The sequence below is a fragment of the Sphaeramia orbicularis genome, chromosome 11 (genome assembly GCF_902148855.1).
Source record: "Sphaeramia orbicularis chromosome 11, fSphaOr1.1, whole genome shotgun sequence".
Lineage (NCBI taxonomy): Eukaryota > Metazoa > Chordata > Actinopteri > Kurtiformes > Apogonidae > Sphaeramia > Sphaeramia orbicularis.
The window spans coordinates 15,638,931-15,657,036 of NC_043967.1; the positions used below are offsets into that span (position 1 = coordinate 15,638,931).

Consider the following 18,106-nt stretch of genomic DNA (forward strand, 5'->3'; position numbering starts at 1 on the left):
TAACCCTAATTTCTGGGTGAGGCCAATTCATTTTGATACAGCATCCTCAACATATATTCACATAAATAGTATATGTATGTTTCTGGAGTAAAACAGCCCCTATAGTGAGTACAAAAAATACCAAAAATGAACCTTTACTTATTTTTCGGACATTTTTTTATCCTTGGCCACACTGGCCGCAGGGTATTGTTTTTAAATGTAATGCACAAGTACAACACACTAACAAAAATAGAGTTTTTCATTGTTTGTCTCTTGTCATCTTATCATATATTACAGTGTTTTCCAACCTTGGGGTCGGGACCCCACGTGGGGTCACCTGGAATTCAAATGGGGTTGCCTGAAATTTCTTGTAATTGAAAAACATACAAATAAAAACTTACTAATAAAAAATATATGGTGAGTTGACAGAGACAATCCCAATACATAACAGACATGACAAACTGTGAAACTGAAGCACTGTGGTACTGTTTATCTTTCAAATGTTCATTGTGGTCAGTTTAAGATGCTGCAGCTCTTTCATACTTCATAGTTTGAGTTATTGTTTGTTCAGTATTAATTGTCAGCCTTGTAAATCCAAGCTGGACTGACTGTACATATCCTGACCAAGGAAAATCAAATTCTCACTTTGTGCAGTAATCTACACCTGGCTTTTCTGCCTCCATGCATAAAAATATAGATTATATAGACTAAATGTCATCTAAACTTAACGTTTATTTGCAACACATTATAACAAACTATTAGATGATCAAAAACAAATTAATTTTAGCAAAAAAAAAAAAGTCTCTGTTTTGAATGTCTGGGGTCGCCAGAAATTTGTGATGTTAACATGGGGTCACAAGCCAAAAAAGGTTGGGAACCACTGATATAATACAAACATACAAATATTAAGAAACTTCAAAAAAGAAAAGTGCTTGAAATCTACAAATAATAATAATAAATAATAAAACTAGAAAAGCACTCGGAGAGCGCAGACCTCCGCCAAGGCAGATCAGCGCCCCCCCTATCAGCACCAAAATTTAATCATTTGCTCCTTGAGCTAGTATCAACATTTTCTGAAATTTTCATCCAAATCTGTCCATAACTTTATGAGTTATCTTGCACATGGACAGACAGACAGACAAACCAATGCTGGCAAAAACATAACCTCCTTGGCGGAGGTAAAAAATACAAAAAAGAGAGGCAACCCTGCCTAAGGTACAATGTATAGGCTACAATGTATATAATCATCTTTGCTGTATTTTTGTTTATTACATTTCAACCACTTTCTGCAGGGGTGTCCAAACCCGGTCCTCGAGAGCCGGTATCCTACATGTTTTAGATATTTCCCTCTTCCAGCACACGTGGTTCGATTAATGATCAGCTCATCATCATGCTCTGCAGAAGCCTGATAATGATGTAATGGCTTCCAGGTGTGCTGGAAGAGGGAAATATCTAAAATATGCAGGATACCGGCCCTTGAGGACAGGATCTGGACACCCGAGTTACTGTTTATTGTTTTGACATTTTTCTAGCTTGATACAAATCGACATAAAGTTTAAATCAATCAATCAATCAATCAATCAATCAATCAATCAATCAATCTCTTACATTTTAGGGGTGCTAGAATTAAATTTGGCCCCAAAAACAGGCTACAAACACCACTGCTGCTAAATGAATTCTTAGACTCAACTGTCTTCAAGTTAAAGTAAGAATTAGTCAGTGCTGAATTCATAGACTTTGCAATATTACAGTCCTAAAGGATGACAGCTCTGTGTTGGCCATCTACAATAGGTGCTTGGTTTAATGCTAAGGCACAATGTATGGCCCTGATGAAAATAACATACATTTGTAAAAGCAAATAATTATCTGAAGGTATCTGGAAACACTCTGTACAGTTTTAAAAAACAACAGATATTGGACAAATCTTACCGGAAGTGTGGGCCTTGTTGTATTATTGTATTATCTTTTATGTTCCGTGGTGTTTGACCATGAACACTTGAAAGTGGTGTTTATTTACCGTACAATATTAAAGGTACCTTTCATATTTGTATTTGACTATTCGTGTTTTTTATTTATCTCGTACATCATTAATTTGTCAGTTTACTTTCTTTAACACTGAGAGTAAGAGAGCAGAATGATGTTCAGTTCTGTTCACATGATGGGGGAGGGGATTATGTATTTATCTTTCTAAATAACACTGTACAAGTGACTACTGAATGTTTCATGCATACTTATAACTGTACACCAGCTACAGAAAAACTGGAAACTAACCAAGATACTTTCATTGAGTGCTTTTAAATCTAAACTGAGAGTTCTAGAGTCTGACTCTATAACTTGCACTTGTTTTTCTTAATCTGCTTATAAATGTTATTATTACCAATTATTTATTGCCTAAATGTGTCTGTTATTTGTGTTTTAACTGTGTGATCTTGAAACTGTGTGTTGTATTTGCTTGGCCAGGACTCTTATAAAAGAGGTTCTTAATCTCAAAGGGATTTTCCAGGTTGAATAAAGGTTAATAAGTAAATAAATACCAAAATCCAATGACGTTATTGTTAAAAAAAAGAAAAAGAAAAAAAAAAGCATAAGTCAGTGTGAAATGCATTAAGAATAAACATTTAAATATACTCTTAAAAAGTCAAAACACTGGATATCATCTGTCTGTCTTTTTGTCAGGACAAAGATCTGGAGCTCACATCACATAGAGTCGATCAATGAGTCATCAGAGCTAGGCTGACTTTAATCAACAGGCCCATCTATAATTCATCTGTCTGGGATTCATCATCATCACTCCATCTAAGCGCTGGTCGGACTCTGACAGCTGTCTCGCAGGCATTCACAGCCTGCAGGGACGGGCAGCTGTTAGACTACTGACTGTTTGCCTTTATTTCCCTGAACTTGTCAAAAATAGTGTTGTTCACCTTCCTTTTCTGTTTGTACTTTCTTTAACCTTGGCTCATGCTGCATTTGAAAACCTTAAACTGTATTCTCCTGTCTGCATTTTTCAGTGTATGCTTCACACAGTTTGTGTTTCTAAATGGCATCAGTTCACTTTTAGGTTTTAAAAACTTGAAATGAATGCAACAGCATCATAGACTTCAATTCAGAATGATAAAAAAATAATTATTATGACATTATTTTATGTAGAGCTAGAATAATCATTATTGTAAAATACATATTTCTTTTGTAATTTTGAGGTAATTGTATTTAAGAAATAGTTTTAAAGGTTCTACTTCTAGGTTTACGAAATGTTTCAAAGCACTAATAAACCATTTGGTTACTTCAGTTTCCACTTTGATTTCTTTCAGTTTGCAAGAAATAATGATTTGACATTTATCGCAAAGATTAACACAAGACGCTCCACAAAACTGAAATGTGTTCTTTCCCATTTTATGTCAGTCAGTGTTAAGGAAAACAAAAAATTCTCCTACATGCGACCCTGTGATCCTCGTCTTCTGAGGTTAAATGCGGCTGATGTGTAAGGAGAATGAAGCATGTGAGATTTCAAATTAATTATTGATTTCTTCATGCTATGCTGTTGGGAGTGATATAAACTAAATAGAAAAAGCGAGGTGGTGGTCAGCTTGAATGTATGTGCATGTGTTGTGAGAATGGCTCTTTAGGTACCTCATTACAGTCGATGCCATTGTTGACCGACCAAGTTGTCTGATAGTACTCCAACATTCGCTGCTTGAGGCTCTGGGGTAGATGATGGACACGTATAAAGTCTTTCAGGTCTTTGGTTCGAGTGTGGTACTGGGACCATCGTGAGTACATCCTCTGGATAATGGCTGTCACATTGCCAAAAACCAGTGCATGCATCAGTGCTGCAGGTGAGAAAAGGAAGAGCAGGAGAGCGGTAAGAGAGAGTTAGACAGGGAAGGCATAATGGAGCATTAACATCGATGAGAACGAGTAAAACAGATTGGACTGACAATCAATCGTCAAGAAAGAGAAGCAAAATGGGAAAAAATGGGATTTTATTCTTATGGTAGAAGCTTTGCACCAAGAGAGAAGTATTTCGTTATGGGGTTCTAAACTCGACAGTGCCAAAAAGTAGGATGAGGCACATCAGGGGTTGTTTCAACTGAGAGTGCAAAGCAACGTTAATGGAATGACTGGGATTTGCACTCAGACCTCCTGCCTGCTCAAACCAGGTCAATGGTGCAGTGAAAAGCAGGAGGGAGCAGTCAAACATTGTCTTATTGTCTTCACAACCAAATATGCCAGTGTACGACACAGACTACTGTCGTGCATAGAACACAACATTAATCCTTTCGTGCATAGTGGTCACTACAGTGGACAGCTATTCTACAGCTGTTCTTGTGTATATTCATGGATTTTGCTGTTTTAGTTCCATATTAGCCAACACAGGGGATGCTCATGCATAATCCCACACACTGCAATTCATACCATTACTGCAACTTTGCTGTTCTTGATAAACCTGATCTGACACGAACATTATCCTCACTAGGGTTGCAGGGGTCGCTTGAGCCTATCCCAGCTACTTATGGGTGAAGGCGGGGTACATTCACACCAATGGGCAATTTAGATTAACTGATTAACCTATCAGTGCATGTCTTTGGATGGTGGGAGGAAGCCAGAGAGAACCCACACAAACATGGGGAAAACATGCAAATTCCACACAGAGAGGTCCCACCCCTATCGACTGGTGTTGGAATCAAACCCAGGAACTTCTTGCTGTGATGCTATCCACTGCACCACCGTGTCGCCCTGCACTGTAAATCAGTTGCTTGTTATTGTTATTAGACTGTAACTGTCAGTTTTTTTTTTCTGATAAGCTGCATTAAAAATGTTTTTATTTCATAGTTTTCACACAGTATATCAGTAAATACGTTTCTTTGCTTCAAAAATTAAACACATGGTGTCCAGCTGAGTGAACATTTTTGCAACTCCATAAAAAATAGGTTTATAAAAAATTTTCAATCACATCATTTTTTTAATGCCAAGAGGAATTAAAAACACACGGAGAAAAAAAATCTTGATTAAGGCTCTCATAATTCATGCATGAAAGGGTTAAAACACAGTTCTAATCAAGATACACCACTAGAAGCAACCAACTACATTATATTAGAGGTTCATATAGCTATAGGTTTTATTGATTGAATGCTAATGAGGAGAAATATCCTAAAAAGAAATAAAGCCAGCTGATTCAAACACACCTTCTGAAAAGTAAATTATCTACACTATTAAAAATATAGATGCCATTTTACATGTCACGCTGCTTATCAGGCATCTAAGTATTGTTCATTGCTAGAGGACCGAAGTGCTAATGACATACAATTTAATCTTTTTGTGAGATTAAAAAGCAGCAGTGATGATATACCTATGCGAGGACATGATGTAGACTGTCAAGATTTTGATTTGAAAAGGAACTAAGTTATTGGCATAGATGTTATACTCATTTTTATCTATTAATTCATTATTTATTCACCTTTTTACACTACATTTGCAGTTTACAGGATAAAAGACATTCTTATTCTGCTGCTTCCTACAGACTACTTACTTTATATATTGTATTGCTTTATGGGGTAGGACAACCCAATATTAATCAAAGCCTTTATATATATATATATATATATATATATATATATATATATATATATATATATATATATATATATATATATATATATATAATGAAATTAAAATGTTTTTAAATATATATACGTTGTTCATATTCTGTTCCCCTAACAGCAGAATAAACCCGAAAACTAAATTCATGAGAAAATAAAAAACAGAAAAACACGATATTATGTGAAACCAGCAGACTCTTAAAGTTTCAATATGCAAGATTTATGCATACTTGATTGTGTTGGACTCTGTGTTTTACTGGGAGCCGAGTGTTTGTTTACTTTGGCTTTCATGCCATTTTCATCCCAACTCCATTTCAAAGTTAATGATACCAAATGTTGCTCACTGTTGCTGTTGTGGAGTAGCAGAAGAGAAGCATTGAAAAGGAAGAGAGAGCATTAGGATTTTCACTGTCATAGAAATGACCTGAGTCATCCACATGGAAATCAACATGTAGGCTGTTATCATGAAAGTAGGCAACCCACAAAGTCATTAGCCTATAAATGAACTAAGCTAATGTCAACAAATGACAGCTACAAAACAGAAACAATACAAATTTTACACAAGCCCATAATCAGATGTGAATCTCCCACTCTGAATCTTCAAAAATATCATTATACAACCATTAATGCCTCTCACTGACAACTGTCAATTTATTGAATATCATCAGACCAGCAGAAAATTCAGTCAACCAGGTAAAGATTCTATTTACATTCATGTGCTGCAACTGTGCCTCCCAGACAGAAACATCAGTGTCAGGATGGAAAGGAACTGATTTGATTGAAATGAAAGATATCTGCCCTTAATGCACTTGCAGATAATACATTCTCCTAATCTTATTCATTTTCCAGCAGTGCTGCAGGTGTGCCTACAGATGTGAAAGCTCAGAGTACAGACAATATGTTGAGTCTTTACTTTCTCACATGTCCAGTAACAGGCTTTCTATTACAGCACAAAAAATTGTAAAATGTTGCATTTATTTAAGTAACTCTTAATGCTAGCGATTTCTTTTCTCTGATGTGATTTTTTTGTATAGCCAATCACAAAATGAATTGCTATTAAATTCTATAAATGAGAATTAATCCAATTTTCTCCATAAACTCAGCACATTTGACCTTTGCTCTGTGATAAATATGAGCAGGTGCTTTGTGTTAGTTTTCATTTTACATTTACACAGCCTGTGCGTGTGCAGTCATGCCCATTTAAAGAGTGTCGCAATGAGTATTATTGCCCCCAGGCCGTCAGGGACATTTAACATTTAGCTGAACCAGAGTGGGGAGTGTCCACAGGGAAAACCCCCCCACAGTCACTGCCTCTATCCCCAAAAAACCTTAACCTAGTTTATCAGTCAGGTTGAAAATGGATCAGATCACCCAGATAACGGTTATTACACTCAACACTTTGTAATGATACTGATAAAATGATAATGTGCTAATCTGCGGCAATAGTTAATATATTAAATTAATATCCAAGGCAAAAAAGTCTGATTTTCTTGATATATTTAATGTTAAAGCCAAGAATGAACAGAATAATGATATTCTATGTACCTCCTACAAGCATGACGCAAATAGAGAAAATCTTCTCTGCATCTGTGTTGGCTGACACATTGCCGAAGCCCACGCTGGTTAAACTGCTGAGGGTGAAGTAGAGTGAGGCAATGTACACGCTCCGGATGGATGGACCGGCGCTGGTCCCATTCATTTCTCCTATGGTGAAGTATGGCGCCTCCAGACGCTTCCCCAGCTCATGGAGCCACCCTGTTAATAAAGTGAAGAGGAAATAAAAATGACAAAAGGTAAGAAAGCAGCATGTTAACTTTCACACAAAGGACGTTCCAAGTTGAAAATGTCAGTTCTATCAGTCAAAACTGCTTAGTCATTAACAGATAAACTCAGAAAAATAATTCTGAAGACACCACATCTCCTTTGAGCAGTGTCTGTTCTAACTAATGAAAAAAACAAATGTGAAAAACTGACTGTTTACACATTTTCACAAACTTTCTGCAGTCTTTTCCAGAAGGAGCAGATGCTATCAGCACAAATGCTTGGTGTAATTTCACAATATCTGCTGCGAGTTGCAGGGGTTGAAGCTAAGTGCAATGAAGCATGCAGATGCTGCCAAAGCTGACAGCTCTTAGGCCTGGAAACTGTGGCGAGCAGTGCTCTTCTCCAAACTGCACCCAGAACAATGGCTTTAATAGTTGAGGCAGATCAGATACTTGGAAACCAGAACTGATCCTTGGTCAGTACAATGTGAAGGCATGCGGAAAGATCTCAGGAGAGTCTCCTGAAGACACTGATGAATGGTAATTGAACAGAAGCCCCTCATAGCTGCCTGACTTCAATGTAAGTTCAGCATCAGAAACACATAATTAGGATACAACACATTAATCGTGCCTCATACAATGACCTGTTATCTTATGACATTGAAACGCAGTAATTGGAGAAAATAAATCTGCATTGTTCTCATGACACAGTCAATGCTGACCCGGAAACAGTTATGAGGACACCACAGTTAGGTAAGTGGTGCAGCTCATCGATACTGACCACAGATCAGCCCAGGAGGCCTCATTATATGAGGCTGAGGGTAAGCCTGGGGGCTCGTTCATTAATTATGTGAAGAATCACCACAATATCTCTGTCAGAATCACAACACACACAAACAAGGCTGCACACACATTAAATGTGCTCATATTTTACCCTCTCTATATATTTTACTACAATCAATAAAATCAATAGAATAGATAAAGAAATCATAAACTTCATTTAACTTAATAACACAAACCATTTACTGAACTATAATTGTATGCATTACTGTCTCTGAACTGCAAACACCCACTCCCTAATGTGACCAGTCCACAACATAGTTATTGGCAAGTGCCTCTCAATACCAACCCATCCTTATGTGTTGTCTTTAATACCAAGGGATTAATACAGACTCAGTCAATACTGAGGAATCTATAGTGATTGTCGTGGTTCTAAATCCTGAAAAACCAACAATCATCATCAATCCAGACCTCCCCTTCCAAAAAAAAATCTTTTACACTTTTCTGAGTCACAGCTAATGTATAAATAATGAGCAAAAATAAAACAGCAATCCTCCAGGAAAACTGACATACTGACATGTTTACAGAGTCCAACAGATAACAGGAAAATTATGATGAAATTAAATATGAACACTAAAAGGGCTGGAGCAGAAAAACAGGAGGGAAAGGGAAAAAGTCATCAATATATTATTCATGTAAGATTTATGTGTTCAAATATTTGAACATCGTATTCTTTTATTAATGCCAGAAGATCAATAAAGAATCTAACAGTTTATTTTTTATAGCCTTTATTCTGAGCCACAAGTCGTGAGCCATTCATTCTTCAGAACTTCACCCATAAAAACATGCCGTTTGCTTTGCATCGATTCAGCACAGTACTTGACAAATAGGTAGTTCCCACAGGTAGGAATTGTAGATCTAATGAAAACACTTCATGGCCTCACTGTTCTCCTCTCCGACAAAACAAAGAACATGCACAATCTGAACTGACAGAACAACTGTCGGTGGATTTTGCTGCAAATATCAATTAATAACCATTGTGAAAACTGCCAAACCTAAAGAGCACCACGGCTAGAGATCTGTGTCCCTTTTCCCCACAAAGGTTCTCTTTTTATAGATTTAAGAACTTCTTTGATTGCTTTTCTTGTAAACAGACCAGAGGACGGTTTGATTTTTATTGTTTCATCAAAACAAGTGTTGTCAGATTTGCAGCTGAGTGGAAATAGACACTTTGCCAGACAATTAATTTGCTTTTTGTTTTCTTCATCCTTATTTTCAGCTATAAGTCACAGTTGTGTACAGTTGTAAAAGTTTAGGAGGTTTAAGAAAAGATAATGGCTTGGCATAAAATAGACCCTTTTATAATGTTCATTATGGATTGAGATTAAGAGGAACTGATATTGTGCTGCCATCACAGATTATATTTAACCAGTGAACAGTGACAAATGATGTCACCCAATGGTTTCTGAACTACCTGTAGTTGGCGATTTATTTAGACAAAAGAGGTGGAGACATATACAAGCCATCTGAGGTTAGCTAATGCTAAATGCTAGCTCATCAAGCTTTATGTAAGATAACAAATTCATTTTATGCTCTTATTGTGGAAGCTTTTAACCACATTATATTAAATAAAAGTAAACTCAGTCTGACACAAACAAGCTGTCATACAAAACATTTTCTTACTTTTTTTTTCTAAAATTGTGTGTTTGTCTGTGCTAGAGAGACAACAAGTGCCAGCAAAGAGGTGTGTTACCATAGTAGGTGAACAAAGCTGGTTCTGTTTCTGTTGATCAAAGCCCAAAATAGCAGATATGAAAACCTTTTACTCAACCCGACATTGAAGCACACGAGCAATAATTTGAAGATGGACCACCAGATCATTTATCAGAGGATCAAAATAAAATGAACATGACTAGATTGAGTCCTGGAAAAAAATACTGACTTAGTATTTTTAAGTTCAATGAAAGTCAATGGGAGCTGGGCCTTTTTGGAGCCAACCCCCGCCATCAGCGATATCCCAACTTTAACATGCTTCCCACCTTGGTCCTTATCCCTAGCCCTATCACTCATACTTACCAGTTCCTCTAATGGTCACCCACAGTACTGCAGTGAACAAAACATTTCACCCGTGGTGAAAGAAACATCTGTAAAACTGCTGAAAACATATGTATAACTGCAAAAAAGGTGAGAAATTCCTCTCTTCATTATCAGGTTGAATCACATGGAGATTTAATATGCCTTAAATCATCTGTACACCACACACACACACACACACACACACAAACAAACACACACACACACACACACACACACAAATGCAACTTCAAAACTGTGACAATGTTGCAGTGTACACTCTGAGTTCCCTTTGTCCTGAGTGGGAAGGCACCCATGGACACAGCAGGTGATATGCTAATCCACCTGCACAGCACTCCTAGTCCGCATGGGCCACATAACACGGAAATAAAACGGGAGCCAAAAGCTTTTCTGCCTAGGGGTTTGCACTTTGTGGCAAATATGATACAATAATAGGCCTACACAACATCCGGATGTAAATAGCATGACTGGCATGGACACACAGGCACCAACTGTTTGCATTATATACACCATTGTGGGTATAAGTAACCATCTCGCCAGTATTTGTTGACACAGAAGTGCAAACTCTCCCTAACAACAAAATAGACCACTCATTACACACCAAACGCATTATTATGTCATTCATGGAAAAATACCCTTCACTGTAATATCTGAATACACAGTTCATGATTACCTTTCAATCACTTACCAATTTCCCAGTTGTCGGCATTGGAATCCATCTCCTTCTTGCCAATGATGTACCAGATGCAGGCCATCCAGTGGGCCACCATGGCAAACATGGACATCAGTAGGGTCAGGACCACTGTGCTGTGCTGGGAGTAGCGGTCCATCTTTTGGAGCAGCCGCAGCAAACGGAGCAGACGCACTGTTTTTAACAGGTGCACCACGGACACCTGGGGATAAAGTGCAATGACCCACAATCGGTTTAGCTGTAGGACACAGATGGTCAGGGTTTTTTCTTTTTTTGTGATTGGCTGACGGATATCAAGAAGGAAAGAGCCTCCATCTACAGTGTTCTACTCAGTCACTCATCACCTTACCCCCAACACCACCACTCTCTTTAAAACTGTAGATCCTAACAGAATAACATCTACAGTCAAAGTCAAGGTAACTTTATTTGTACCTGTAGGTAGATTTGTTGTGCAGTAACAGGAGAGGGCATCTGCTTTATACAACATTAAAACAAAACAAAGACACAGAGGACAATACAAATACACATGGGCAAGTACTCATAGAGGCTCACTGATCTGGACTCAAATAAAAAAAAAAAAAATCAAATAAATTATAAGATAGCAGAACAAAGAAAATGTCAAACTGTAGTCAGTAGAAGACCTCAGTAAAAGGTTAAAAGGTTAAGAAGAAGTGCACAAAGACTTCTTTAAAATACATACAGCAGCATTAACCTGAAGAGAAAATATCAACCATAATAAATAGAACCAAATGGAAAACTTCAATAAAAGGTTAAAAATAGGACCAATGGCCCTGTAGCTTACCGGCCAAATTAAAAGCTTTGGGAAATGTATCCAGATGCCATTTATTATCACCCAGTTCTGTGTATTTATTATATTACAGAAATAGCCCATGTTTTGGTCATATTCCAATCAGATCTGTAAAGAATTCAAATTCCAACTTGATATCATTGATACTTACAGATTTATTGTATCAATCCACATCCTACCTCTTACAATGGGAAAATTGTTCAAAGTCGCACCAAATCCAGAATCAGATCCGGATTGAAATAATTTCAATACCTTGTGTTGACATCATCATAAAGAAGCTGTATACCAAGTTTGAAGCCAATCAGGACTTCAGTTTCGGAGAAAAATATGATTGAAATTTTTTCCCCATAAGAGCCCATGTTAAATTTTCTGTCAGTTCCCGGATCCAGAAGAAGATCCTGATCAGCATGTGGCTGTTATGTTTTGGTCATCTCCTCATCAGGGCTGGACTGTAGAAATTTACACTTGATATCATTTAGATTTACTGAGTTATTGCATCGATCCACTTCCTATCGCTTATAATGGGGAAATTATTCAAAGTCGCATCAAATCCAGAATCACATCTGGATCCAAATAGTTTCACAAATTTTTGTTGACATCATCATAAAGAAGCTGTATACCAAGTTTGAAGTCAATCGGAATTGTAGTTTTGGAGAAGAAGACGATTGAAATTTTTGTAACAGATGACAGACGACGCCGACGGACGCCGCATGATGACAATGGCTTACGGCCTGTTGGCCGGTAAGCTAAAAAGTGCACAAAGACTTATTTACAAAAAAAGCAGCGTCAAACTGAAGAAAAAACATCAAACTGTAATAAGTAGAAATAAATGAGTAGTAGACTTCAATAAAAGGTTAACAAGTGCACAAAGACTTATTTAAGAAAGAAACAGCAGTGGGAACAATGCTATTCCTACAGCGTGCGATCTTTGACAAGTCTGTATCATATCAACTTTTCTAAATATCTATAGTACTGTGTAAAAGTATTTGACCAACATTAGGTTTGCGGTCCTAGTAAAGTTCTAATGACCACATATATACATTTCTCAGTCTCTATATTGAGATACAATCTGGATATTTGTGAAGTACAGCAATAAAAACAAAGGTTTATGGGGGAAAAAACAGCTATAATCCAAAGTGGTAGTATTTAATGTGGCCTCCCTTTTCACTTAAAATATTTTTTACCCTTTTATTCAGAAAATATGAGATTTATTCAATTAATTTTTTTGATGTTTTACACCAAGTTTCATTCAATTCATATCAGATGTTTCTAATTATTTGTGCTGCTTCTCATCATGGGGTCAGAGGTCACAATAAATACGGGCTCTGACTGACCTTTACAACCGATTTAGTTCCCTTTTTTGTGTGTCTTTTAAGCACATATTTCCTGCATTTTCTTGTTGTATCTGAGGAAAAGAGTATAAGAAATAACTATGTACGCTGATTTCAATTCTGCAAAAACAGAAAACCTACAGATGGCTTATGACACAGTCCTGTACATACACAGTAAGTGTTGTACTGCTTTAATCATTTATGGCATTTTGAGGAAATAAAATGAGATCACCTCTCAGAAGCACTACTGAACTTTTTATACTCAGGTTCAGGCACTGGCAACACTACGTTAAGGCTGAGTAAAGATACCAGGGCTTGATTTAATACACAAAAGTAATTAAAATATGACTTACTGTATGTTTCCTAATCCCAGCCAAAGCTCTTTTTTGCCAAGGGTTGAAAACTCTGATACCAAAGTCCTGGATTTTGCATATCCACTGTTTATCCTAATCACCCAAATCAGCCCAAATGTAGCAGATTTTTCATTAACAAATTAATTTGGTGTAATACGTAACTGTTTTACAGAAACATGCAACAGCAGCATTTCATTCTGGCAACTGTGCTGCTCTGAAAGACAATGTGTCTTTGGTTCTTTGAGAAACTACTAAAACCCCCACAGAGATTTTTAGATGTTCTGCTGAAGGCGAAGTCAGAGACAGACATGGACCCAAATGAGAGTGAAATAGAAACTATAAAAGTGAGGACAGAGTGCAATTGTCACCCTTCTACAGAGAGTAAATCTCATGGGAAGCACTTTAAACCAGCTTAATATATTTTCACACACATTGCTTGAATACATGACTGCACACATAGCAATGTCTTTAAAGTTACAAAAGGTTCTTTCCCATGTTTCGTGTTTTAGCCACACCACTTCTCTCAGATTCTATGATTAAACCTTGACAAAATGGTTGTTAACACATCAACAATATGATCTATATGAAGATTTCCTGATGAAGGATCCTTGAATACAAATTACCAATTAAAGCAATCAGGCGCTGGTTCACAGATGTGTTTGTTTTGTTGCTATTTTTTTTTTCTCTCACCATCGCCACCCTTCTTTATTCCATTTTTCTTCCCACTCTGTCGTCTCTCACTTTGTCTTTTCCTGAGTCTTCCAGTTGTTGGCAATTCAAAGTACCTTCCACTGCCACTAACCTTCTCGCTTCCCACCACCGACTTACACAAGCTCAATGTTAAGTTCCCTTTTCACACCTTCCCCACAATACAGTAGATGAGATGTGAATGTCATTCATTGTGCACCTGCTCCTCGGGCAATCTCCAGCAACAGTCTATCATTTGGGGCTTGCCATCACCTATCCCCATTGGATATACACACTCACATATGTGCGCACACTCGCACACTGGCTATTATTTAGAGGGATGTAGGACAAAGAGGTTATTTGTAACCTTTTTATGAGAATCTGTGTTCTTTGTGTGTCTGTGCAGGATGTGTGTGTGTGCATATGTGTGGGGAGAGGAGGGGACCTGGGAAAGGGTGGAGAATGTGTAAGTGGGACAGAAATGTTATAGAAAAAGGTGTATATAATGTGACATCTAAATAAATTGGTGAAGGGATGTGGAACAAATACAGCAAAAGCGTGATGTAGAAAGAAGAAGGAAGGTTTTGTGTATTTGTATGTGTCTGTGGTTGTGACGGTGAAAGGGAGATTTACAGAACCAGAGGATTCGAATCAGAGGAAAACATATGTTGACAGTCCTTATCAGAGCTGCCCCTGCTTGTGTCTCTGCAGTGTTATATGGTGGTTTTTCCAGTCCACTCTGCACTGTGAGAAATAGAGGACCGGTGCTGTGCGAGGGGTAATGAAGCCTCCTACTGAGCCCTGGGGAGAAGCTCCATCTCTTCTCCACCATCTATCACTACCCCAGCCTCCCTCCCACCTATGGAGAGAGCAGCCTGTACCACATCCTGATTCTCCTCCAGCAGCATGAGCAGTAACCAATGTAACATATACACAAACAACTTATACACACCTCCTGCCACTTCACCATTTCCCTCTATCACCCCCATCTACAACCCATTTCCATTTTCACTGTTAATCGGGTGTGAAATTTACATCGAGTTACCTGATGGCCGGCTAACTTCCTCCTTTTTTGTTTTTATAAGGCAGTATTTGTGCACATGAGGCTATAACTTATAGAAATACTCATTATTTCTGCCCCTGCAGCTACAACACGCTTGCCTTCCTGCGAGCCAGTCACAACATTGTGACTGGTCATGTTTATTTTTACTGTATTTTTCTTTTATTGATGCCTCAGTATCAGGCCAATAAGCATGCTGTGATCCACTGCTGTGGCCAGATACCAACCAGGCCTCCAGGACTAGTAGATGTATTCAAAGGACCATTAATAATAACTGTAACAGAAAAATATCAGTAATAGTCTGAACTGCCTTTGGCCTTGGTGTAAAGATGTTATCACCAGAGGAGACTGGCGCTTGCAGGATGGTCTCCCGTTTCAGTTTAGGGTTAATCATGCAGTTCAATTATTAGAAAAGACAGAATCATTGAGTATATTTCATTCGCAGAAGCAAAAGTAAACACTTTCTCTAATCTAGTAAAAGTCTAGATATTTGGATCCAGTACGGGTAAAAGCACATTGTTTCAACTTTGCTGCTTTAAAAGTAAAAAAGTACAGCCTCTGAAATGTACTAATACACCTTCTATTTGTTTTTTGCTTTTTCATCTTGTTTAATTTTTTGCATTGTGTTCATATAATTTCTGTTTTATTGCATTTATTTTGTGAATGTACACTATAAGCACTAAATCATGAGATCAGAGATTATACTGTAAATGCCTTTTTATGCCTTTGTAGTCACATTTGTCTTGCTTAATCTTATGGGCTGTTTTTGTCTTGTTAGGTTTTCATCACATTACATTTTTCATGTGTGAAATGTATGTTCTATCTTTTCTATGTGTTGAGTGGGTTGAGTAAGTCTGTCTTGATGTTGGGAAGGTTCACACAGGTTCAAACGCATCAAAACTAATGTAGGATATTAAAATATAGGGAGGACAGCATAAATAAATACTCAAAGTTCTGAAATATACAATAACAAAGTACAGCATTTGTACTTTATTATTTCCCACCTTTCTTAACTGAGATGAGACAGAAGACAATTACTACTAAGCAAAGAAAGAAAGCGAAATTTAAAAGGACAGACATTCTTAAAAGCAGAGGTGCCAAGTACTTAAGCAGAGATTTTGGTTATCTACACTTTACTGAAGTAATTATTTTTCAATCGACTTTTTACTTTCTACTCCTTACATTTTCACACACTTATCTGTATTTTCTACTCCTTGCGTTTAAAACAAACCCTCATTACTCCTATTTCATTTCAGCTTGTTTTCATTCTGGCTTGTCATTAAAAAAAACTATCGAGATAAATCGTGCCATCTGGATTGAATGAATTTGATTGTGGTTGGATGAGAAGTATAAACATATGAGGGCCGTTCAATAAGTTCATGGCCTCACCCAGAACAGAACAACACAGACTGATAATTTATATTTTATTTTTCAACATAATCTCCATTTACAGCAATGCACTTGGTCCATCGATGTTCAAGCATCACTATCCCATCACGAAAGAATGTAACATCCTGTATTATAACAACCAGTATTTCTGGGTGAGGCCATGAACTTATTGAACAGCCCTCGTATACCATTCAGACACCCTATTGGTTTGTACGTGATCCATCGCACCAGCACATGACACAAATTGCATCACACTCCAGTATGGACATAGCAGACGTATGTAGCCTAGTATAAAGATGTCCGTGGCAGAGACTCAAGAGAACTCAGGCGAAATGTCCCAACCACTGTACTGTACACAGACAACCATACAAGGGTAATTGTTAGTAAGCCTGCCCTGGGTACACCACTTTTCTTGTCCAGTTTTGTTATCTTACATCCGTTGCCCTCACAGATGTCTTCAGCTAAGTTTAGACGTACATTTACCTTCCAATAAAGGTTATTGATAATATACCTCTGAAGTTTGACTTTTTGCACCATTACGATACTTATAGTCATTATATCTTCCGCTCCATGAAACACATGTTAATTCTCAGTAGTTCAAATATATGGTTCTTTAATACATTTGCATTGGACTAAAATGTGCTCATTTTCAATGGGCATATATGCAGCTGAAACAGGTAGACTAGTGCATCCCAAATGTCTCCAAATTAACATTTTAATATAACATTATAGTCATTATGGCCTTTAGAAAAATGTTTTTGAGGGAGGTGGGGTAATACACTATAGGACCCTCTGTGTCCTAATAGCACTTTTTCCCCTTGCATTTACTTTTATACTTTAAGTAGTTTTGAAACCAGTACTTTTAAACTTTTACTTGAGTAAAAAACTTGAGTTAAAACTTCAACTTCTACAGAAGTCTTTTTAAACCCTAGTATATATACTTCTACCTGAGTAATGAATGTGAACACTTTTGACACCTCTGCTTAAAAGTAGAAATAACAAAGTTACACAGTAAAAACAAAAGCAAAAGGAGCACTAGTGAGGAACGCTGTCGAGGCCCTTGTGCCCTTGGCTCATTTTGGTGAAAGATGGCTTCTGTCCTCAAAGGGGGCATCAGTCTGAATGCTCTATCCTTTGAGGGGACATCACGCAGAATGCTCAGCAATTATGTACTGTTTCTGGTCTCCCCCAACGGCAGGGAAACTTGTGGTCCTACACCCAAATCAAGAGCTCCTGGGACCTGGTGGTATTTCCATTAATAGAGTCTGGAACCAAACAAGCACCTTTGCCTGGAGCAGACTGTCACCATGCCCACCCCCTCTCTTCACAATCCGAAAAATACCACCTATTCTTTGTTACTCATGGTTTCTCTCTTTTGTCCTTTCTTTTACTGCTTACTTCTCAATATTTTTCAATGTCATTTATTTTCCTTAAGGTTCAAATGTTCATATCTGATATTGTTAGCCTCATAGCATAATTCCCCAAGTCATATATTTGGCCAAATTCTGATATCAACGTAACTTTACTCTCCTGACAGTGCTGCTTCATTTTATGTAGATATATATAGACAATTT

The 18,106-nt window shown here is 37.5% G+C and overlaps 1 protein-coding gene across 1 annotated transcript in view; it reads right to left on the reverse strand.

Moving 5' to 3' along the window:
* Window positions 1-18,106, reverse strand: part of kcnh8 (potassium voltage-gated channel, subfamily H (eag-related), member 8) — a 95,697-nt gene that overhangs the window by 36,949 nt on the left and 40,642 nt on the right. The window contains exons 7-9 of the mRNA XM_030148160.1: window positions 10,902-11,106; window positions 7,122-7,331; window positions 3,607-3,806 (exon numbers count right to left, since the gene is read on the reverse strand). Of these exons, the coding sequence (XP_030004020.1) occupies window positions 3,607-3,806; window positions 7,122-7,331; window positions 10,902-11,106 (615 nt within the window). The remainder of the gene's footprint in view (window positions 1-3,606; window positions 3,807-7,121; window positions 7,332-10,901; window positions 11,107-18,106) is intronic.